The sequence below is a fragment of the Schistocerca serialis genome, chromosome 2 (genome assembly GCF_023864345.2).
Source record: "Schistocerca serialis cubense isolate TAMUIC-IGC-003099 chromosome 2, iqSchSeri2.2, whole genome shotgun sequence".
Lineage (NCBI taxonomy): Eukaryota > Metazoa > Arthropoda > Insecta > Orthoptera > Acrididae > Schistocerca > Schistocerca serialis.
In genome coordinates this window covers 702093157-702117815 of record NC_064639.1, presented here as the reverse complement: position 1 = coordinate 702117815, position 24659 = coordinate 702093157, and the positions used below count along the sequence as shown (strand labels likewise).

The window sequence follows — 24659 nt, the reverse complement described above, 5'->3', positions numbered from 1 at the left end:
TGTAGTGCTTACATTACTTTCTGATATGTAATTTTGTACCTACTGAGGTATCTGCAGTCATTATGCTTAAGTCCACCTGCTACAATGGAACCAACTGTCTGTAACTACAAAACAGGTATCTTGGAAATACAAATGCCACAGTGAAAGATTCTGAGTAAGTGTAATACTGTGTCACTAGATGTGGAAGATCCTTGAAACTGAAGTTGTTCAGAAATGTCTTTGTTCTGTACATAAACATCAAAATGACTTTGGAAATACGTAGATCTTTATAACACATAGTTCTCATATCACAAAATTTAAATATATTACATCTTAAAATCATATCAAAATTCAACTTACATTATTTTCTACTAGACTGGTTAATTAACAATGCACATTTTTACAGAAAATAATAAGATGTTTAGAGCAATGTCAAAACATCTGAAATAAAAAGTATTACTTAAGCCAAAATTGGCCTACTTGATAGAGCATAAATTATTACACAAACAGAATGTTCAATAATATGACTATAAAACAACACAATCAATGTACACACAACACTGGCCATACACAGTAATTACAGTCCTTAGCTATCTTCTTGTTGCGCCAGTAACAGACTATCATCCATCTGTCTACTTCCCTGCTGTAATTCGCTTTATATAGTTAAGGGCGCTGCCAGCCTTGAACCACTGTATTTGCTGCTCATTTAGTGTGTGATTCAACTGTATCTGTTCTTTTGTGCCATCTACATGTTTCAATTCTGCTGTCACAGGCTGAAATATTATGTGATATTTTAAGCAGTGTGCAGTGTAATAAATAAATGAAAGAAGCAAAGCTCAATAGGAAATAACAAATAAGCAAGAGAAATATAATATTGTCTTCATGATTAGTATCAAGTGTAAACTAAGAAATTATTGAAACTTCCTGGCAGATTAAAACTGTGTGAAGGACAAGGACTTGAAACCAGGACCTTTGTGAAGGTCCCTGTCTGTTATCCAGTTTTAATATGTCAGGAAATTTCATATCAGCACTCACTCTGCTAAGAGGGGAAAATTCATTCTAGCAACATCCCACAGGCTGTGGCTAGGCCATGTCTCTGCAATATCCATTCTTCCAGAAGTGCCACTCCTGTACGATACACAGGAGAACTTCTGTGAAGTCTGGAAGGCAGGAGACGAGGTACTGGCAGAGGTAAAGCTGTGAGGACTGGTTGTGAGCAGAGCTTTGGTAGCTCTGTTGGTGTAGCATTTGCCCACAAATGTCAAAGGTCCTGGGGTTCAAGTCCCAATTTGGCATACAGTTTTAATCTGCCAGGAAGTTTCACATCAGTGCACTATCTGTTGCAGAGTGAAAAATTTACTCTCCGAATTTTGTCCATTACATAAAAATATCACCAGTTACATTTATTTATTGATTTATCAATGCCCATAAATCATATGATGTGTATCCATGAAGATATATGGCTGATAATAATAACTGTATAGCAAAAAGCTAAATAAAGATAGGGCACTTACAGCAATAAAAATGATTAGTCCTTACAACAGTAAAAGTACCATCTAAAATGAAAATTCTGCACATGCATTGTGTCAAAAATGAAAATGGCTATGAAATACAAACATGGCAAAATGCCCCAGGCTAGGTTGCTATACAAAAATACAACCACTACATACTAATAGTTACTGAGCTTAAGATACATATATCTATCCATTGCCCTTTTCATCTATGATAGCACATTGTGGTATAGCTATTAGACAAGGCATGTGTATTATTTTCTGATACACAAAAAGCATAGTATTAATGTAGAGCACAATAATTAAACATGTGATATAAACTTAGCTGACAGATATATAAAGCAAATAAATATGTGTCACTGTTCATTGGTGTTCATATACCCATATATATTCATTCACTGAGTAGACAGAGTGATGCTGTAAATTTGACTTTTCACATTTTCTTGTGTGCATTGGAGACCTCTCAACAGTAACATGTCAGATGCAAATTTTGTTTTGATTGCAGATAATATAGGTGTTGTAAAAGATGGCAAATTAAATTTGGTTTAGAAAGATCTAATCATGAAATTTTCAAGAACATTAATAAATGCAAATAGCAATTTACTGTCATTAAACTTTGGATAAATCCAAGATATGCAGTTCAAAACTTGCGAGAGACTTCCGTCCAACAAATGTACAAAATGGAATACAAGGAGACTGTGTTAAATCTTCAGACTGAAACATTTTTTGATTGAAACTTTTTAATAAATTCTGGAATTCCTTAGGAGCCTAGAACATAATTACTGAAATACCTAATGAAATATTTGCTTGCTATGCAAATGTTGCCAGACACAGAAGCCGTAATAATGAAAAGCTGGTATACTTTTTGCACTTTCATTCCATAACATCATCTGGTACCTATCCTGTTGCATCAAAGCAAAATTAAGTTTACTGGGTCAAAAATGATATAATATAAATTATCAGTCGTGTAAATTGTAGAATTTCTTCTGAAGCCTATTCAAGGGACCAGGCGTAACAACTACTGCAATTTTTTTATGAGTAACATATTTCTCTTTCTAACCAGGAGCTCAGTTCACTGAATCAATACCAGTAAGATCAAAAATCTTCATAATAATTGTATGTAAAGAAAAATTCACTTGAGAAAACCATAAAATTATGAAACAGAATTTCTGGTTAGTACTTATCTTCAGCGGGTCAAAATGTTTGAAACTAACAGGTTTTGGAACTATTAGTTCTGCTATTTGGAAGGTTCCAGTTGGGGGTGCAGTTGGAATGAATTCGAGCTGTTCTGGTAAGGGAAAGAGGGAGGAAAGATGGATAGGTTGGGGAAGATTCAAAAGGAAGGACAGGTCACTCAGACTGCCTGATGAAAGGGACCCATTTGTTGCCTGGATGAGAGATGACATAAATGAAGGGGTAGGCATTATGAGTAAAAGCAATTAACTGAATGTATTTGTGGTGTCTGAGCTTTCTGACATAAACGGTATAAGTCGAAAATTTGTGCCAGACTGGGATTTGAACCTGTGTCTTCTGCTTACTAGGCAGATACGCCAAAAACTGAATCATCCAGACACAGTGGTCATGGCAACTGCACTGACAATCCTTGCATGCCTCCCAGCAAACCCAAATTCTCAATTTATCCACACACTACAGGTGTAGTTCCCCTTGGCCATTATCCTCATAGCTTGTGGCATTTTGACGATTTCTGTAAGAGTCTGAGCATCATGTGCATCTGCACTGGAGTGATCAATTGGTCATCTTCACCATAATTATATACAGAGTGTCTGTTCTTTCAGATATGCCCAAAACAATAGGTCTGCCTGTGTCTGTATGTGTGGATGGATATGTGTGTGTGTGCGAGTGTATACCTGTCCTTTTTTCCCCCTAAGGTAAGTCTTTCCGCTCCCGGGATTGGAATGACTCCTTACCCTCTCCCTTAAAACCCACATCCTTTCATCTTTCCCTCTCCTTCCCTCTTTCCTGATGAGGCAAACGTTGGTTGCGAAAGCTAGAATTTTGTGTGTATGTTTGTGTTTGTTTGTGTGTCTATTGACCTGCCAGCGCTTTCGTTCGGTAAGTCACCTCATCTTTATTTTTATATGTAATTTTTCCCACGTGGAATGTTTCCCTCTATTATATTGAAATTATTAGTTTTCTATTACAAAAACAAGCCTATGGCTATATACACTACCAGTTTTGCAATGAGACATTACAGTCTGAATTATTCTATTGAATAACAATATTTACCTGTTACTAAGTACATCAGTTTATTCTTTAAGGTACAGTGGAACCTCACATAGCAAGCAGAATTCATTCCAGAATCTTACTCGTAGTACAAAACACTCATTAAGCGAAAGAATGTATCCCATATTAATTAATGTAAAATAGAATAATGCTCTCCGTGCAGAAAAAGTTCTAACAGTTTCATCTTATTCATGCCATTTACCCAAGGAAATTTATACATACAGTATTATGTACTTTATTATTCATGATATATCACTTATTCTTTTTTACCCAGGAAGCTATCTATAGTCATGTGTTTCTGCTGATGCTTTGACACTTGGTGAAAATGTGACACAGCATTATCGTCAAATAAATTTGTAGCGCATGTAGCCACTGTTTTATTGGGGTGATGATTTTCAATGTACGATGCAACTGATTCCCATGCTTTCACCATTTCTCTTATTGCACCAGAAGATTGCTGCTTTGCTATTACCATCTCCTCCACCTCCTCCTACTCCTCCTCCTCCTCCTCTGAGGAACTCCTCTCCACAACTTCCTGCTGTGAAGCACAATGCAACTCCATAAGCTCTTCGAAGGTCATTTCTGGCTGTGATCTTCCACAAGCTTGTCAATATCTTTGTTACCACTACTAGTCCCATGCTCTTGCCCAAGAGATGATCTTGTTGACTACAGGCTCCACAGACACTGACTAAAATGCCTCAGAGGCACATTCAACAATGCACTCCAACCAACGATTCTTCCAAGCAGAAGTGAAAGTTCTCTTGATAAACCCCTTCTCATGCCTTTTTGATCACCTTGATGCAGGCAACGATGTTGAAGTGATACTTCCAAAACTCTCTGAGAGAGAAAATTGGTAGCTTTGGTCAACTCAAAGCAATGCTCAAAGATGCTTTACTGTAGAGCTTCTTAAAGTTTGAAATAATAATAATGGAATGGTGTTGGATGGCAGAAATTGAATCTTGATGAATTGAAATTTTTCAAGGTGGTGGTCTTATAGGCCTGGAGAATGGGCAGGAGAATTGTCCATAACAAGCAAGACATGGAGCGGCAGATTAATCTCAAGCAAACATTTTTTCACTGAAGCACCAAACACTTCGTTGACGATTCGCAAAAAAGACTTGTATCACCCATACTTTATTGTTGTACCTCCACGTCATGTTTAACCTGCTCTTCTGGGCTTTACACATCTTGAAGGCTCATGGAGAGTCTGAATGGTAAACAAGCAGCAGTTTGATTTTCAAATTGCAACTTGCATTGGCACAGAATAGCAGGGCAAGATTGTGACTGGGGAATACTTTCTCCTTTACTGCTATGAAGGTACATTTTGGCATCTTTTTCCAGAATATACCTGTCTTGTCACAATTAAAAACCTATTGTGGCAGATAACCCTCAGAATCTATGAGTCTCTTGAACATGCTGATGAAGTTCTCTGCTGCCCTTATGTCAGAGAAGCTATTTCGCCATGCCTCACAATGCTGTGGATGTTGGTTCTTCTCTTAAACTTCTTGAACCACACATGCTTCCCTTTAACACTTCTTCGGCCACAGATGATCCTGGCATCATCTTAATGAGGTTGGTGAAAATCATTCTCGCTTTCTCAAAACTGATGTTCATGCTAACAGTGTCATCAATGCAGTTGCTTTTCATTTATCCATATAAGGAGCAACCTTTTGACATCGTCCAGAATATGAAACCATTGTTTAGATACTCTTGTCACTCCCTTTGAAGCATCTATCTCCTTAATCTTGTCCTCGTTTTTGACGACAGTCCAAATAGTTGATGTAGACCAATTGTATGTGTGTGCTAAACCAGCAACACTCACACCACATATGAGTTTTTCAATGATTTTAAATTTCATTTCTAAGGTCATTTTCTTTCTCTTATGATTGTCTTCTTGCGGCTTTATCTTCTGGGACATTTCTGCAAAGGTTATTAAAATTTACACACAAAAACATATTATGTGAACACAAGTTTAGAAAAATGTTTGATCACAAGCTGCACTAAGATGGTGGCAGAAAGAGCGATAAACCCAGACTGCAGTACGTACTACAGACATTGTTCATATGCCACTTCTGACAATGAAAGGTGTTCATATTGCTGAACATTTCCCCTGCTGCATGTGAATAGCTGGTGACGTCACACTAAATTGTCATCACTCGTTATGCGAAACATTGCTCGTTAAGTGAGTCATTTTTTACAATTTGTTTTAGTCAGTATGTGAATTGTGCATTACGGGAGGTGCTCATTAAGTGAGGTTTCGCTGTATTTCTATTACAATTTTCTGTCTCAAAATCAGGCATTAATCTTTTGCAACAAGTCATCCCTGATGTATGTGGACTCTGGTAGCAGCCTTTTTATTACTTCTAATTGTGTGAAAGTTTTCCCTTCCTCATGTGTTATAGTTATCTATATTACTGCTCATTATACTATGTCCTAGATTTAGATTCACAAACATAATTGCCTTTAGGATGTACATATAACAGATGGTAAGTATTTTATATTTATATTCATGCGGTGTCTGTTCTGTTGGATTGTCACATTGTTTTTGATACAGCAGCCACAAATATCAATATTTTGAGGAAGGTACTGATGTCAGTTGAAATTGGGCATTGAAATAATTCAATGGCAGAAATTGAAAATTTGTGCCAGACTGGGATTCAAATCTGAAGTTACCACTTTATGTGAGCTGTCACTTCAACTGCTTTGGCGATATGAGCTTGCTTACTAGCTGACTCAAATTCTCAACTTATTGCACACTACAAAGTAATATCCTTGTCCATTTACTTCATTTGTTCACAATGTTTCCTGTATTCTGGCAAGAGGTTCGAACAGATATACTCTAATGTGTGCTGTCTGTTCAGTCCAACAGAACATCTTCAATGTCTCTTTGTTATTAACCTCTTTCCTATTTTTATCCATCATTGTTGTGTACTATCTCAAATCTCTCTTCTTACTTTTGGCCATTCCATACAGTATTTCCTCACTTCCTCTGCTATCTTCCAACATCATCTTTGTCCATTCTTCCATCCACTTTTTTCTCTCCTCAGCCATTACCTTATTTGTCTCTTCTTTTTCTTATAGTCTTCTCTTACTCATTCAGTCCCTTCCAGGAGCCACAGTCAAATATTTAGACCTTTTTTGATAAAGAATATGAATATATTAATGTTACATTCTAAGTTGTGAGTGAGTGAAGAAGAAAAATTGTGTAACTTCGTATCAAATCCAAATATAACTTCAAGATTTTACAGATCTAAAATATCCTTTTTCATTAATGAATAAGATAAAAATATAGAGTCTCTATGGTATTAATTCATGCAGTAATTGATTATCAGCTCACAAAGCCATCAACAGCCTGATTATGGCCATGTAAGCCAAAAACTAATTACAGTGCTTTTGTTTATAAATATGAAGTTGTCCTATCAAGCAATAACAGAAAAATCAGTTAACATGATGTAATAGTCTAATTCATCTTTCTTGAACAAGATAATACAAAGGTATTCCTGATTTGCACAGGAGTTGAATTAACAGGATTAGTTATGTTCTTGCAAACGCAACAACACACAGATGAATACAATACTATATCAATTACAACAATCAAAAGAAATCAGTTTGAAAGTGTTATTATTTAGGAATCTGTGTCGGGAAACAGTGAAAAAACATAAACCCACAATTATAGGCCACATTACGTAAGTGAAACGCAAAGTGAAGTTCATGTTTACACAAACTCTTTATTCAGTAAAATGATGGAAAGGAGGAGGTATTTACAGAGATGGGAGCTGGAGATTTACCAATATGATGCTGGGGGAAAAAGGCACGATTATATTAAGATACTGAGAGCACTTTATTTCTGATGATATGATTTTTAATAAGAAAACGTTAAAAAGGATTCAATTCTTACCTTCCCTGGTGCAAGATCTTTAAGACCCACAAGTGAGATCTTATCTGTAGGCTTTATCTTGTCATAGTCAGCAGGATCAGCAAATGTGAGTGGCAGCAGACCCTGTTTCTTCAGATTGGTCTCATGGATACGAGCAAAAGACCTGACAATGACGGCTCGACCACCCAAATATCGAGGTTCCAGTGCAGCATGTTCCCTGCTGCTTCCCTCTCCTGAGACAGAAATATTTAATACCATGATAAGTATAGAATATAATTGCTTTGTTTAGTAGTTGTTAATGTCTTGTCTTGCTTGTAAGTTTATGCAAGTGTACAAGTTCACAAATATGTGCACGTTCCCCTGCAAGCGTATTGTGTATTCTCTTCTACAAGTTTTCCTTATCAGGCTCTGGAAAAAAGTAAATATGCAGGAGTTTAAATTATACTATTACATAAGCGAAAATTCCTGGTAGATTAAAACTGTGTGACAGACAGGGGCTCGGACCTGGGATCGTTGCCTTTCATAGGGAAGTGCTACACTAACTGAGACACACGAGAATGCCTCATGATCTTTCCTCACAGCTTTACTCCCATCAGTACCTTATTCCTACCTTCCAAACTTCATAGAAGTTCTCCTACAAAACTTACAGGACTAATACTCCTGGAAGAATGGATATTATGGAGACATGGCTTAGCCACAGTCAGAGGCATTGTGCAGAAGCAGGGGAATTTCTGTGAAGTTTGGAAGGTAGGAAATGAGGTAGTGGCAGAAGTAATGGTGAGAGGAAGAGTCATGAATCCCGCTTGAGTAGCTCAGTTAGTAGAGCATTTTCCCATGAAAGGCAAAGATCCAGTTTTACATCCCAGCCCGGCACATAGCTTTAATCTGCCAGGAAGTTTCATCCTTGTACACACTCCACTTTGGCTTGTTCACGAGTTTTATGCATTTCTGGCTCTTCAGCTTCAAACATCAGGATGTCAGAAGAATATGAAACCAAATATTGAGTTCAACTTTTCTATGGAAGCCATTTTGGAAAATGGAAATTGTGAATGCAAGGTACCCTAGTTGTTGAACCTCACTGCAGAAGAATACATAGGATAAGTTAAGTTTCTAGATAGCGATGTGGAAAAGCAACAAACTGAGGATGACAAACAACTCAAAAATCTTGAAAAACATGATAAAAAGTGTCATTCAAAAATAGTAGAATTAATGACAGCAGACATCTGGAATATGTGAAAGACTGCAGCTGTGCATTTTGAATGTGAAAAAATTATGTAACACGTTTGAAAGAAAAGACATAGCTATTCAGTTAATTAGTTACTTCTACATAAACAGTTAATACAATTAGAGTTCAGATCAGCAAAAAGTACAATAAGTGAACATTACTTAGATCCTGACAAGATGATACATGAATTTTGTTGACAGGTGTGACAGCTGAAGATAGTGATGAAATGTGCCACCTTTTATTAATAAGGCAACAAGAATATGATAATGTTGTAACTTCAATAGAGACATTATCTATGGAAAATCTTAGATTTCATGAAAAAATAAGCTCATGGATCATGAAAATAAGCATGTAAAGTCTACGAAGAAACCTGCAATAATCTTGGGACAGAATATTGTGTTTAGTATGTATAGAAATAGTTTCAATCTTGGGAAAACTCAATGGAAACACAAATTTGTAAAAGTGACAAGCACAGTTTAGACAGAGAACAACAGTTTAGTTTTAAATATTGTAGCTATGGTGAATTTGGGTAAGAAACAAAAACAAGAAAGGCTCTGGAAATTCAGTAAATTGTGATTTTCAAGAGATTTCTATGAGTTCAGATGGTTGTTGTGTTTTGACTGATGCACTTAAGGGGCTCCGGAAAGGCTCAAAATCATGAAAAGTTCAATTTTTACTTTTTTGCATTTTCTGAATCTGCAGACTATTACCTTTTAATAGATATATAATTTATTCAATTCCGAAGACTACAACTATTTTTAAATTTTTTTTTTAAATGTGTTCTACATGGGCGTGACCCACTGTGGCGCTGTTAAACTGCTGTCAAATGGTGTTATTATTAACGTCCGTGTTCATCAGTTACATTTTAGTGATGTGAGATAAAGTATGTGTTGTGGCTAACCTGTGATGGTTCAATATATATCGCTGGTGTGATTGTCGATTGTTTCATGTTTATTTACTCTGTCGTTATCTCGCAAATATTCGTAATTAATTCTGTTTCTTGAGTCTCTGTTTTGTTGAAGTATAATAATGAGTAAAAGTAAAGTTATTAGAAATCCTCTGAAGGCTTTTAAGAAAAGGAGAAATGTTGGAAAGCCAAAGGTATGTGTTATTACTGTAAACAATAAAGATGATAACCAAGTGAGTGAACCTAACCTCTCAAGTACACCTGCCCATAGCAGTCAAAGTGGGAAAGAAAATACTTCACAGAAGAAGCTTGGTTCAATGAGTGAAAACTATGAATGTTTTATGGGCGAATCGGATGTGAATGAAATATTTGATATGTCGGTTCTCAAAGGAATTTTTTCAAACTGTGTAAGATGTATTCATTGTAGTGAAGTTGGTCTGGAACTCTCCATAATAAAGCACGTAGGACTTGCTAGTGAAATACAACTGAAATGTGATAAGTGTTCATACATGACCACCTTTTGGAACAGTGTTGCAGTAACTGCAACTGAAGAAAATGGTAGCAAAATCTATGAACACAACATTAGATTTGTTTATTCCTTGCGTTCAGTTGGTAAGGGTGCTACTGCAGGTGCAATTTTCTGTGGCATCATGAATCTTCCAAATCCCCCAACCAAGTTTACGACCTATAATAAATTAATAGGGTCTAAAGTAGAAGATGTCTGTAGAGAATCTATGAAGAACGCTGTGGAAGAGGCAGTAATGGAAAATAATGGTAACAGAGATTTGACTGCAGCGTTCGATGGTACCTGGCATAAACGGGGACACACATCTCTTCGTGGTGTAGTATCTGCCACCAGCATGTATACAGGGAAAGTTTTAGATGTAGCAGTAATATCAAAGTATTGTAGATGTCCACAAAATATAAAGGTACACATGAAAATAATTGCAGAGCTAACTATCGTGGCAGTAGTGGAGGAATGGAAGTGGCTGGTGTTGCCAGTATATTCCAGCGTTCTGAGGCGTGTGATAAAGTGCGATATGTTAATTACCTTGGTGACGGTGATTCTAAATGTTTCAAACATGTTCAAGGACTGAAGCCCTATGGTGATGATGTTGTAGTGCAGAAATTTGAGTGTATTGGACACGTACAGAAGCGAATGGGAACAAGACTTCGGCGACTGAAAGCTTCATACAAAAAACAAAAACTCAGTGATGGTAAAGGGTTGGATGGGAAGGGAAGGTTAACTGACAGTGTAATTGACAAAATACAGAACTATTATGGAATGGCTATTAGGCAAAATACACAAAGTGTCGATGAAATGAAGAAGGCTGTTTGGGCTTTTTTTTCATACTTCTTCAACCGATGAAAATCCCCAACATAGCTTGTGTCCCAAAGAAGAAGACAGTTGGTGTAAATATAACAAAGGATTGCTAACTGGTGAAGTGTACACTCATAAGCATAGTCTGCCTCATGCAATAATGGAGGTGATAAAACCTATTTTCAGAGACTTAGCAGCACCTGAACTGTTGAAAAAGTGTATTCACGGAAAAACTCAAAACCCCAATGAAAGTGTAAATAGTGTTATATGGTCGAGAATCCCCAAGACTGTATTTGTTGGAATAGAAACACTTCACTTTGGTGTGTATAATGCTGTTGCGACTTTCAATGATGGCAACATTGTAAGGTGCAAGGTATTTAGAAATATGGGAATGAAGATAGGTTCTAACATGGTACGAGCGATGCTTGCTTTAGACAAGGAACGCCTTCGGGCTGCAGACAGGGCTGTAAAGAGTCTAGAAATACAAGCAAGAGTAAACAGGAGGAGGAACAAGAGGAAGCTGGAGGAGGAGTTTGCAAAGGATGAAGATAATCCATCCTATGGACCTGGAATGCACTAAAAAGTTAATGTAATCTTTGTCGCTCGATTCCCAAAACTTTTATTTTCTCATACTAATTACATGTTTTCTAAGGATCTTCCAAATACATTTGTTTCAAACTTTCAGTAAATGTTACACAGTACCTTCTGCATAATTTAACACAGCCTTTTTCCAAAAAACTGTATATTTTTTAATATATAAATAAAAAATTGCAAAAAAATGTTGTGAATTTTCATTACAATTGAAAAAAATCATCTTTAATAACTGAACTAAAATTTTGCAAAATCCCTGTGTTAAGTTGTAGCCCATATTCCAATAAATAATCTGTAAAAAGTTCAACTTCCTACCTCAAATACTTTGTGAGGAAAGATGTAATTTATAAGCGTTATTTTAACATTGCAAGTATAGGGCGTTCCGGAGCCCCTTAATGAATCTGTTTGCTGGTATTTGGAGTCTGGTGCAAATGACCACTTTTGTAAATGACATAAAAGGCACTGCTAAAGTGCAGACACTTGGAAGGCAGGAAGTGATTAATGTTGCAAAAACTGGAACCTTTTTTGAAGGCAATGTAGTTCAGTGAAATGAATGTTGTCAGCTATGCCAAGGAAAAGGCAGTGCCAATTTTGAGTAGAAGTATTTGATTTGTTCCTGGACACCCTTACAACTTGCTGTCAGTGCACAGAATTGGTTCCAAAGTTCTATCTGAAAAAGAGGAGTGGCTCTTCAAAGATGAAAGGACATTGTTGCTATTGCACAAAAAAGGTACAAATGTGCACTCTGAACTTTGCCAGAAATTCATGCATTGTGTTTCTCACTGAAATAACGCGAACCTGGCACCAAAAATTAGGACATTTGAATTATACTGATCTAAAAGAGAATCTGAAATGCATAGAAGGAGTAAACTTTGCAAATGTTAGGACACAAGAATCACTCACCAACTGCATGAGCAGCAGCAGCAGCGAGTACTGTTTGTATAAAGCGTTTTTGTACTTATTTGCTGCGCTTAGCTTTTAAATAGTTTTTCTGGGAAAACCTAGCGTAGTTTTCGCGTCTCGTATTTCAGTGAGTGTTTCTTGATTATCAGAGTAGCTCATCAGAAGATTATCTTGGGAATTTGTCACCGTATAGAGTAGGGTAAACATAGTCATGTGTAAGGACTGTGGTTGTTGTGAGCGGACGCAAGGAGAATTGGCCACTCTTCGGGGGCAGGTGGAGGCTTTGTCTGTTAGGCTCATCGAGCTCGAGGCGCAGGCATCGGCTCGTAGTGGCGTTGGGGCAACTGTGGTGAGACCTATGCCTACTTTGGTGGCCTTGGAATCACATGGAACCCCTGATGTCGCTGTGTCTTCTGGCAGTGAGCATCTTACCGGTCAGCCATCACTCCAAGGTGAATGGCGGACAGTGGTGGGCTCGCGCGTGCCTGGCCGAAAGGCGAAGGTGGGATCTGGCCGCGTGGCTGCTGCCTTACCCCTTTCCAACAGGTACGGGGTGCTTCCTAGTGGTGATGACATCGTTTCCGAGCCACCACAGGATGCCTCGCCTGTTGGGCCAGTGGCCGATTCTCCGGCAAGGTCCCGACAGTCACAGAGGGCGGGCCTATTAGTTATAGGGAGCTCCAACGTTAGGCGGGTTATGGAGCCCCTCAGGAAAATAGCGGGTAGGTCGGGGAAGAATGCCAGTGTGCACTCGGTGTGCTTGCTGGGGGGTCTCGTCTGTAATGTGGAGGAGGCCCTTCCGGCAGCTATTGAACGCACTGGGTGTGACCGGCTGCAGATAGTAGCACATGTCGGAACGAATGACGCCTGCCGCTTGGGTTCTGAGGCCATCCTTGGTTCCTTCCGGCGGCTGGCTGATTTGGTGAAGACAACCAGCATCGCACGCGGAGTGCAAGCTGAGCTTAATATCTGCAGCATAGTGCCCAGAGTCGATCGCAGTCCTCTGGTTTGAAGCCGTGTGGAGGGTCTAAACCAGAGGCTCAGACGACTCTGCGACTATAATGGTTGCAAATTCATCGACCTCCGTTATTGGGTGGAGAACTGTAGGGCCCCCCTAGATAGGTCAGGCGTGCACTACACACCGGAAGCAGCTACTAGGGTAGCAGAGTACGTGTGGCGTGCACACGGGGGTTTTTTAGGTTAGAGGGACCCCCCCTTGGGCGAAACGATAAAATACCTGACGGCTTACCAGAGAGGACATTATCATCGTTGATAAAGAACGTCCGTCCTCAGAGACCAAAAACAGGAAAAGTTAACGTAATATTGGTAAACTGCAGGAGTATCCAGGGCAAGGTTCCTGAATTAGTATCTCTTATTGAAGGAAATAGTGCGCATATAGTATTAGGAACGGAAAGTTGGTTAAAACCGGAAGTGAACAGTAACGAAATCCTAGACACAGAATGGAATATATACCGCAAGGATAGGATAAACGCCAATGGTGGAGGAGTATTTATAGCAGTAAAGAATTCAATAATATCCAGTGAAGTTATTAGCGAATGCGAATGTGAAATAATCTGGGTTAAGTTAAGTATCAAAGGTGGGTCAGATATGATAGTCGGATGCTTCTATAGACCACCTGCATCAGCAACCGTAGTAGTTGAGCGCCTCAGAGAGAACCTGCAGAACGTCGTGAAGAAGTTTCGTGATCATACTATTGTAATAGGGGGAGACTTCAATCTACCAGGTATAGAATGGGATAGTCACACAATCAGAACTGGAGCCAGGGACAGAGACTCTTGTGACATTATCCTGACTGCCTTGTTCGAGAATTACTTCGAGCAGATAGTTAGAGAACCAACTCGTGAAGCTAACGTTTTAGACCTCATAGCAACAAATAGACCGGAACTTTTCGACTCCGTGAATGTAGAAGAGGGTATCAGTGATCATAAGTCAGTGGTTGCATCAATGACTACAAGTGTAATAAGAAATGCCAAGAAAGGAAGGAAAATATATTTGCTTAACAAGAGTGATAGGGCACAAATCGCAGAATATCTGAGTGACCACCATCAAACGTTCATTTCTGAGGAAGAGGATGTGGAACAAAAATGGAAAAAATTCAGAAACATCGTCCAGTACGCCTTAGATAAGTTCGTACCGACTAAGGTCCAAAGCGAGGGGAAAGATCCACCGTGGTATAACAATCATGTACGAAAGGTACTACGGAAACAAAGAAAGCTTCATCATAGGTTTAAGAGTAGTCGAATCATAGCTGATAAGGAAAAGCTGAACGAAGCGAAAAAGAGCGTAAAGAGAGCAATGAGAGAAGCATTCAACGAATTCGAACATAAAACATTGGCAAACAATCTAAACAAGAACCCTAAAAAGTTTTGGTCATATGTAAAATCGGTAAGCGGATCTAAATCCCCTATTCAGTCACTCGTTGACCACGATGGCACCGAAACAGAGGACGACCGAAGAAAGGCAGAAATACTGAATTCAGTGTTCCGAAACTGTTTCACTGCGGAAAATCGTAACACGGTCCCTGACTTCAGCCGTCGCACGGACGCCAAAATGGAAAATATTGAAATACACGATATCGGAATTGAAAAACAACTGCTATCACTTAGTAGCAGAAAAGCATCCAGACCAGACGAGATACCCTTAAGATTCTACAGTGATTATGCTAAAGAACTTGCCCCCTTTCTATCAGCAATTTACCGTAGATCGCTGGAAGAACGTAAAGTACCTAGCGACTGGAAGAAAGCGCAGGTCGTTCCCATTTTCAAGAAGGGTCATAAATCAGATGCGAATAATTATAGGCCTATTTCGCTTACGTCAATCTGTTGTAGAATAATGGAACATGTTTTGTGTTCTCGTATTATGACGTTCTTAGATAATACAAATCTCCTTCATCATAACCAACATGGATTCCGCAAACAGAGATCATGTGAAACTCAGCTCGCCCTATTTGCCCAAGAAATTCACAGTGCCGTAGACACTGGCGAGCAGATTGATGCCGTATTCCTGGACTTCAGGAAGGCATTTGATACGGTTCCGCACTTACGTTTAGTGAAAAAAATACAAGCTTACGGAATATCGGACCAGGTTTGTGATTGGATTCAGGATTTCCTAGAAGAAAGAACACAACATGTCATTCTTAACGGTTCAAAATCTGCAGATGTAGAGGTAATTTCGGGAGTACCGCAGGGAAGCGTGATAGGACCTTTATTGTTTACAATATACATAAATGACTTAGTTGACAACATCGGTAGCTCCGTGAGGCTATTTGCAGATGACACGGTTGTCTACAAGAAAGTAGCAACATCAGAAGACTCGTACGTACTCCAGGAGGACCTGCAGAGGATTAATGCATGGTGCGACAGCTGGCAGCTTTCCCTAAACGTAGATAAATGTAATATAATGCGCATACATAGGGGCAGAAATCCATTCCAGTACGACTATGCCATAGGTGGTAAATCATTGGAAGCGGTAACGACTGTAAAATACTTAGGAGTTACTATCCGGAGCGATCTGAAGTGGAATGATCACATAAAACAAATAGTGGGAAAAGCAGGCGCCAGGTTGAGATTCATAGGAAGAATTCTAAGAAAATGTGACTCATCGACGAAAGAAGTAGCTTACAAAACGCTTGTTCGACCGATTCTTGAGTATTGCTCATCAGTATGGGACCCTTACCAGGTTGGATTAATAGAAGAGATAGACATGATCCAGCGAAAAGCAGCGCGATTCGTCATGGGGACATTTAGTCAGCGCGAGAGCGTTACGGAGATGCTGAACAAGCTCCAGTGGCGGACACTTCAAGAAAGGCGTTACGCAATACGGAGAGGTTTATTATCGAAATTACGAGAGAGCACATTCCGGGAAGAGATGGGCAACATATTACTACCGCCCACATATATCTCGCGTAATGATCACAACGAAAAGATCCGAGAAATTAGAGCAAATACGGAGACTTACAAGCAGTCGTTCTTCCCACGCACAATTCGTGAATGGAACAGGGAAGGGGGGATCAGATAGTGGTACAATAAGTACCCTCCGCTACACACCGTAAGGTGGCTCGCGGAGTATAGATGTAGATGTAGATGACTGACAAGCAAACAAGACGTCCACAAAGTCACAAGAGGACAAAAACAAAACATCCACTGGAGCTAGTACACAGTGACGTCATGTCTCCTATTATTCCCACATATTATGACAGAAAGAGGAACATTGTATATCCATTTTACAGCTATATATGTGATGCAAAATTAATCTGACATAACATAATATGTTAAACAGTATGAGGCAGTGGCAACTGCTCATTAAAATTTAACATTTAGCAGATACCACTGCAATAATGGAGGTAATACTTGTCAAACAAAATCAAAAGCTTATTTAAAGAGAAGGAAACCAGTATGAATTGATGATGAAATATACATCACAACAAAATGGAGTGAGTAAGTGCATCGATAGGAACATTCAAAACATGGGTCACAGCATTAAGTTGAACAGTAAACTCAAAAATCTTTTTTGTCACAAGCAGTACAGATTGCTGTTTCCATGATGACTGGAACACCAACATGTGCATTAAAAAGGACTGTTCTGCTACTCAGTGGTATGGCGAAATGCCAGAGTTGCAAAATCTGAAAGAGCTTACTGGTAGTTGTGTGGCATATTTACAGCTTCCTGGCAAAGTAACTGCTGGGAAGTTACATTACAGAAAAAGAACTGCTTCATGGCTGGATGCTGTGTTAATAGATTCCACTTTTGCCAGCTTTCTCAAAAATATTTGAAAAGGTTGTGTTCAAGCGTCTCCTTAAGCATCTGACTGCCAGTGATATATTGTCCAAGTCACAGTTTGGATTTCTGAAGGGTTTTGGTATAGAGAAAGCTACTTACACTTACAGTGAGAATGTACTTAATTCATTGGATAATAAATTACCGGCTACTGGCACTTTCTGTGACCTGTCAAAAGCCTTTACTGTGTGTGCCACAGCATTCTCCTAAGTAACTTAGAGTATTATGTAGTCACCGGCAATGTTGCAAAATGGTTTGAGTCTTATGTATCTAACAGGAAACAAAGAGTGTCGTTGTGAAATACCTGTGCAGTAAGCAGTCAGTCTTCATCTGACTGAGAATTAATTACATTTGGTGTTCCTCAAGGTTCCATTTTGGGTCCATTCCTTTTTTTGTGTATATTAATGACCTCTCATCTGTTACACTGCCAGATGCTAATTTTGTTTTCTTTGCAGATGATACAAACATTGCAATAAGTAGCAAGTCAAGTACAGATTTAGAAATAGCTGCTAATCAAATTTTCACTGACATTAATAAGTGGTTTAAAGCTGATTCTTTGTCATTAAACTTTGAGAAGACCCACTACATGCAGTTCAGAACCTGTAAGAGATTTCTTTCCAGCATGAGTATAATGTATGACGACATGCAGATCGAAGAGGTTGACAGTGTTAAATTTCTGGGATTACAACTCAATAATAAATTCAGTTGGGAACGGCATACCACAGAATTGCTTAATCTCTTAAACAAGTCTGTATTTTCCGTGAGAATGAGGTCAGATTTAGGAAATATAAATATAAAAAAACTTGCATACTTTGCTTACTTTCATTCTACTAGGTCGTATGGGATCATATTCTGGGGCAACTCATCAAACCGAGCAAAAGTTTTTAGGGTGCAAAAGCATGTGATAAGAATCATTTGTGGCGTAAATTCCAGAACATCTTGTAGAAACCTGTTCAAGGAACTTTGTATTCTAACCACTGCTTCTCAGTATATTTATTCCTTAATGAAATTTGTTGCAAGTGATACATCTCTATTTCCAACCAGTAGCTCAGTACACAGTATCAGTACTAGGAATAATAAGAATCTACACAAAGGCCTAAAAGCACTTTCCTTTGTCCAAAAAGGGGTCCAATATTCAGGAACACACGTTTTTAATAAATTGCCAGCAAACGTTAAAAACTTGGTTTTAGATAAAGCACCGTTTAAACAGAGTTTGAAAGATTTTTTGAAGGGCAACTCCTTCTACTCCATGGATGAATATCTTAACAGAGACTGTTAAGTCAGCTTAAGTAAAAATATCTGTTGGATTTCAGTTTTGACAACACTTGGTCACAACATTCAAGATTAGGTATTTTGCGTATGATAAATTTATTAATATTGGATAACAGTGTTTCATTCTGACAGTGTGTTAATTCTGTAAATATTAGCTGTCTCAATTTACTGCATTGTATTCGCTTCAACTGTCTCCTGACAAATGATCAGGGTAGTAAGTATTATATTCAAATGTTTTATGTTTTTATGTCATACTTTCTGACATGTTACACACCCACGAGAATCATCTAATCTTTTGGGTCTATGGAACGAAACCCATGGCTGCAGTTACCCTTGACGCTGCACCACAGACAGGAGCGTCTGCAATGGTGTACTCAACGAGGAACCTGGGTGCACGAATGGCAAAACGTCATTTTTTCAGATGAATCCAAGTTCTGTTTACAGCATCATGATGGTCGTATCCGTGTTTGACGACATCACGGTGAACGCACATTGGAAGCGTGTATTCGTCATCGCCGTACTGGCGTATCACCTGGTGTGATGGTATGGGGTGCCATTGGTTACACGTTTCGGTCTCTTCTTGTTCGCATTGACGGCACTTTGAACAGTGGACGTTACATTTCAGAAGTGTTATGACACTTGGCTCTACCCTTCATTCGATCCCTGCGAAACCCTACATTTCAGCAGGATAATGCACGACCGCATGTTGCAGGTCCTGCACGGGCCTTTCTGGATACAGAAAATGTTCGACTGCTGCTCTGGCCAGCACATTCTCCAGATCTCTCACCAAGTGAAAACGTCTGGTCAATGGTGGCCAAGCAACTGGCTCGTCACAATACTCCACTCACTACTCTTGATGAACTGTGGTATCGTGTTGAAGCTGCATGGGCAGCTGTACCTGTACACGCCAACCAAGCTCTGTTTGAGTCAATGCCCAGACGTATCAAGGCCGTTATTACGGCCAGAGGTGGTTGTTCTGGGTACTGATTTCTCAGGATCTATGCACCCAAACTGCGTAAAAATGTAATCACATGTCAGTTCTAGTATAATATATTTGTCCAATGAATACCCCTTTATCAACTGCATTTTTTCGTGGTGTAGCAATTTTAATGGCCATTAGTGTAGGAACCACCATATCTGCAAACAACCCCCCTCCCCCCTCTCCCGTCGACATGCGGTATTTTCGTCGACTTCAAGAAATTTGCTAGTTAGTGAAAAGAGTTTCTTACATGAGACTCCTTGACAAATGCAAGCTGTGTGCCAGACCACTTTCTCAGGTTCGACTCCCGGTCTGGCACACAGTTTTAATTCAACAGGAAGTTTCAAATCAGCGCACACTCCGCTGTAGGGTGAAAACTCATTCTAGTTTCTTGCAATTTGGTGCAAGTACTTGCTGAATTTGTCCTTTTATGGAAGTTTGTCTCAAATCTCCAGAAGTTGCGTGCGTTCACTACCGATGTGTAAACGTCATTGTCGAAAATGAGAATGGCACAAAAACAAAAGGGCCGAAACGAATGTAGCATTGGAACCCTTAAACATATATATTTGGCACCACCAATCAAGGAAGTGCGAAAAATTAACCAATTAATTTGTTATGCCTGACGGAAAAGCAGAATGACAGTATAGACTTCTTTACATTTTAGCTGATTTTTTAATGTTGGCGTAGACGTAAATGCATTACATTTATGATAAAAGGAGTAAATACTGTTTCCAATAGTCGAAGAGTAATTAAAAGACAGCCTCTTGGTGAGGTACCCGCCGCATTTTTGTTTCCTGTTATCGAATAATTGATTATAAATGGACAAGAGATGTTCGAAATTTACACGACATCATCGAAGTTTTTAATCTAAGTGAAATGCCCTGATTATAGTTCACTGGATAGTGTTTCTTGGCAACATCAATATGTACTCCTCTAATATTTTTTCCATTTTTTATTCATTAATAATAATGCAACAGCCGTGAAGACTGCTTTGGTTTTTAAGAATAACTGCACTTCAATAAGTACTTGCAGGAAGTTCCTGAAATAAACTTGCCCTAGTTAAATCGAGAAGTAAACTTCAGTAAGAGTTTGCTCTAATGTAAGCACCTTAACAAATGCTTACAGACGTTACTTGTTAGTAAACACATGCCTTTCGTAACACTTTGCGACAGGTGCAGCTTGGCGTTGGCAGCGCTCTGAGATAAACGAATATGTTGCAAGTAGTGCCGATTTTCCCCGCTTATGGCAGCACTAACGCAATCGTCAAGTTATCGGGGTCAAATAGCGACTCTGCATGGATGTTTAGCAATTGCAATAATTATAAACCAAACGCCATTTCAAATTACTCTTCATTCATTCCTCCGAATTTCACCAGGCATAGAAAAATATTATTTCATACATTTCTAGCAACAAGTAACACAGATTATCTTCCTCAACTACGGCCAGGCCCCCACAACCGCACGAGTGGTCGACTGTGAAGAGCGGACAAATTGAATAGCTGGGCGGCGGCCATTAGAGTGGTAAACTGACGCGCGGAGTTCGAATGTTTATACATCGCTTTTGGTTATAAAATGCCTTCCCTTGAGTTAGGTCGCAAACATAATGCCTCATTTAAATGCTTTACTACAATATACTTTTTAATTTATCAACAAACAACAACTAGTCACTGTTTATGAATTTATCTTACGTACTACATGGAATCAGCCGTAGCTAAAAGTTATGTACTGGACCCCTAGCATTTTTCGTAGTTCATTTACGATAGATGTACGCAAAATGCATCAAAATACTCAAAGATTTGCCCACTATATTAATAGATATTTTCTGACGCTACCTTGCTTAAGATTTTATGACGAGAAGTGCGTTACATATGGCATAGTGCTTTGGCAACACACGACCAAATTATCAAGTTTCAACCTAACCTAGACCATGAAAACACTACCGATCACCCAACTTTCTTCAAAATGATCAGAACATATAAAATGGTATTCTGTCGGTCAGAAATCTTGCCTCCTGACAGCGTGTAACCATTTTTGTAACAGCTGTGGTTTTGAGAAAGGAAACCTGCAAATAGATGCACAGACATTATGCTAATACCGTGTTACAAAAACATTTATTAAGCAAGTGCACTGACATACGAAACAACTTAAAATATTCACATACCTATGAAATGTATTATTCGTTCCTTTCTCGAATTTATTTGTACAATTAATCGCTGCGTAACTCTTCACCATTGTACTTCTTTTGATTGGGATGTACAGACAGTAGAATTACGAGTAACAAATACTGTATGTACGCCCCAACAAATATACAACGTTGAATCAGGATCTTCATAAACAACAATACTACACAACACATCAGACTACAACCACTATAATGGCGTCCAGCCGAAGGTTCAAATTGTCCCGCGACTGCAGCGCCATCAGTGAGTCTAGTTATTTTTTACAAGGCCTTTGACTACGGCTACAACTTCACTCAGTCTAGACTTGGCCACTGTTTCTATGTTTCGATACAGAGTATCGATGCGTGGAACTGTTTCAGTGTTTCGAAACCGTGGTGTCTCGGATACCGGGACCAGATCTTGCGAGACACAGAAACTGTATCGCTGTTTCAAAATAACACTGTTTCAGTCCAGTTATGCTTGGAACGGACTATTTGTATCGAAACAGTGACTTTTCATTCCGCTCTGTTTCGGACGAGATTCGGCCACAGTACAGATACTAAACACATTTAACATCTCACTTCATGAAGCACTTTCAAGTGTGTCGAAATCTTGTTGACGCACAACAGCACGAAGCTTAAGGTTTCCGAAAATAAAGCTTCGTTTCTAATTGACTGCCCTATCCCGAAATAGCGTAATGTCTGCTTTATAAACACCAACAAACAATAAAATAACGCATACTATTCACATTCAAAGTAATAAAAGTGCGAAAAACATTCAGTCAAATTACACATCTGTTATAACATACACGTGCTGCAACTACAGTCAAGCTTGATAAATATATGAAGATACCACTGATACACAGATCACAAGGTCCATTGCCATGGTGGAAAGAAAATCATGTGTTGTTTCCTACGCTGTTTGAAATAACGAAACGACGTCTTTGTGTTATGGCCACCTCCGTTCCATGTGGTCGCAAATTTTCCATGCAGGAGCAAACAATAACAGACGATCCCGTCTTTCAATCTAAAAAGTATCAGAAATCATATTTCTAAACTACATCTTAGAGTAGATCTACTCAGAAATGAAACAGTAAAATTTCAGACGATTTTGTTCTTCTCTGGCCAATGTGCACTGAATTTGTATTTGACTGTTTTTTGTTTAGTACACTAAATCTTACATGTAGCTACCTTACAAGAACATCTTTCTCAGATTTGTTGTACGCAGAAGACACGTTTTTGCTCACCATTCAGTGAGTTCAATTTTTCGAGTATGTTTATTTATTTATGTGTTCGACAATAATTATCTGATTTATGTATGTATATGTGTGTGTGTTGTAACTATGCTATGTTTGGTTATTGCACACTTGTGTATTATAGATAATTCTCAGGCAAATTAATAACAGTACTTTGATACTTTTGTTTTTGGCTTTCAGATACTATGATAAAAATTGCATTTCAATAGCAGTTTAACTTTACCTCTTATTTCCTGGGGAAGTTTGTAATAAGCAGTTAATATATATAATATATTTGCTTGCTGTGGGTGCTTGAGAGAACTCTGTCTATCTTTACATCGGCCAAACTTCCTTAACAAGAACTGTAAGTGGTGTAGAGCCAGATCTGCCATGATATAGGTATCACAAAGGCATTATACTGTATGAATTGCTTTAAATTTTAGTCTGGATTTTATACCTCAAGGAAACACACCAAAAACAATGGAAAATTTAACTGTGATTAAGAAAAGTGTGAGTGGCACAATCGTTAATGTTAATTCAGTGCCTCGCTTCTCAGAATACTATACCAATAAATTATATTCCATTATATGCCTTTCAAGAGCACATACAAATCATCATTCATAGAACCTATTAAAATTAGGCACTAGAATACAGGGAAACGTGTTTGGCAAAGTCTGTTGTATCAAACATACAAACTCTGACATCAGCCAGTTAGAAAATATGTAAGTCACACGATATGAAAGCAGCACATTTGCTGCAGGAAAACTCGAAACTGCCAAGACACCTAAGTGAGATTTTCATACTTTCTGCGATGTGATTGGCGCTCTCGCACCTCGTTTGTATTTATATGACAATATTTATACAGTAGACACTCAATATATATATATATAGGCCTATACAATTACGGAACAAACTGTTTCGAAACATTATATTGTACTGTCTCATTTGTTTCGAAACAGTTGTGTGTTCAATTTGACCATGTCTTTGCGCTGGTGGATCCTGCCGGTGCAGTATAAATAACATACAACAATAAGCATATCTCACAGCATTGATGCATAACTGAAATCATAATTGAAAGTTACAAATCTGTGACACCTTGAACACAAGATTTGTTACTGTAAAATATGGTTACAAGTCTTATAGGCAGAATTGAGATAGCAAAACATTTTTAGATCGAAATTTAGAGAACTATGTATCGTAAACAATTAGCACAGATAAAAGTCAATTTACATTTAAGTACTCAGTAGATATTATTACTAACGTTCTCTCTGAGTCTTTGATAAAAGTTGGACTATTTATTATAGTGAGAACGAATTAGCACTGTTAGCTGCAGCAGTCGGAAGACGTGCTTAGTTGATGCTCCAGATTTTAGCGATTTTCATCAAGATAAACTTACGCTACCGTGTTCTTCTTCGGCACGACAGTGTAGCAGGGAGCACAGAATCAGCTAAGTGAAAAATCGGTGCAATACGCACTTTTATTTATATATAACAGCCTACTTAGAAATTTTCTCTTGTGTGAGACCGCGTGCACAAGATCGTGTACCGATTTGAAGTTCTTGGTTGGCATATTTGATTGTTCGTGTCGCTTCTGCGTAATCATTCATTAATTGTATCAATACTCGTTTAATAGTGTTAAATTGTGAAATTTTGAACATTAGC

The 24659-nt window shown here is 38.6% G+C and overlaps 1 protein-coding gene across 1 annotated transcript in view; it reads right to left on the bottom strand.

Moving 5' to 3' along the window:
• Window positions 1-359: 359 nt before the first annotated feature.
• Window positions 360-24659, bottom strand: part of LOC126457851 (probable aconitate hydratase, mitochondrial) — a 167034-nt gene continuing 142734 nt past the window's right edge. Inside the window, exons 14-15 of the mRNA XM_050094491.1 lie at window positions 7633-7844; window positions 360-752 (exon numbers count right to left, since the gene is read on the bottom strand). Coding sequence (XP_049950448.1) covers window positions 612-752; window positions 7633-7844 — 353 coding nt within the window. The 3' untranslated portion in view covers window positions 360-611. The remainder of the gene's footprint in view (window positions 753-7632; window positions 7845-24659) is intronic.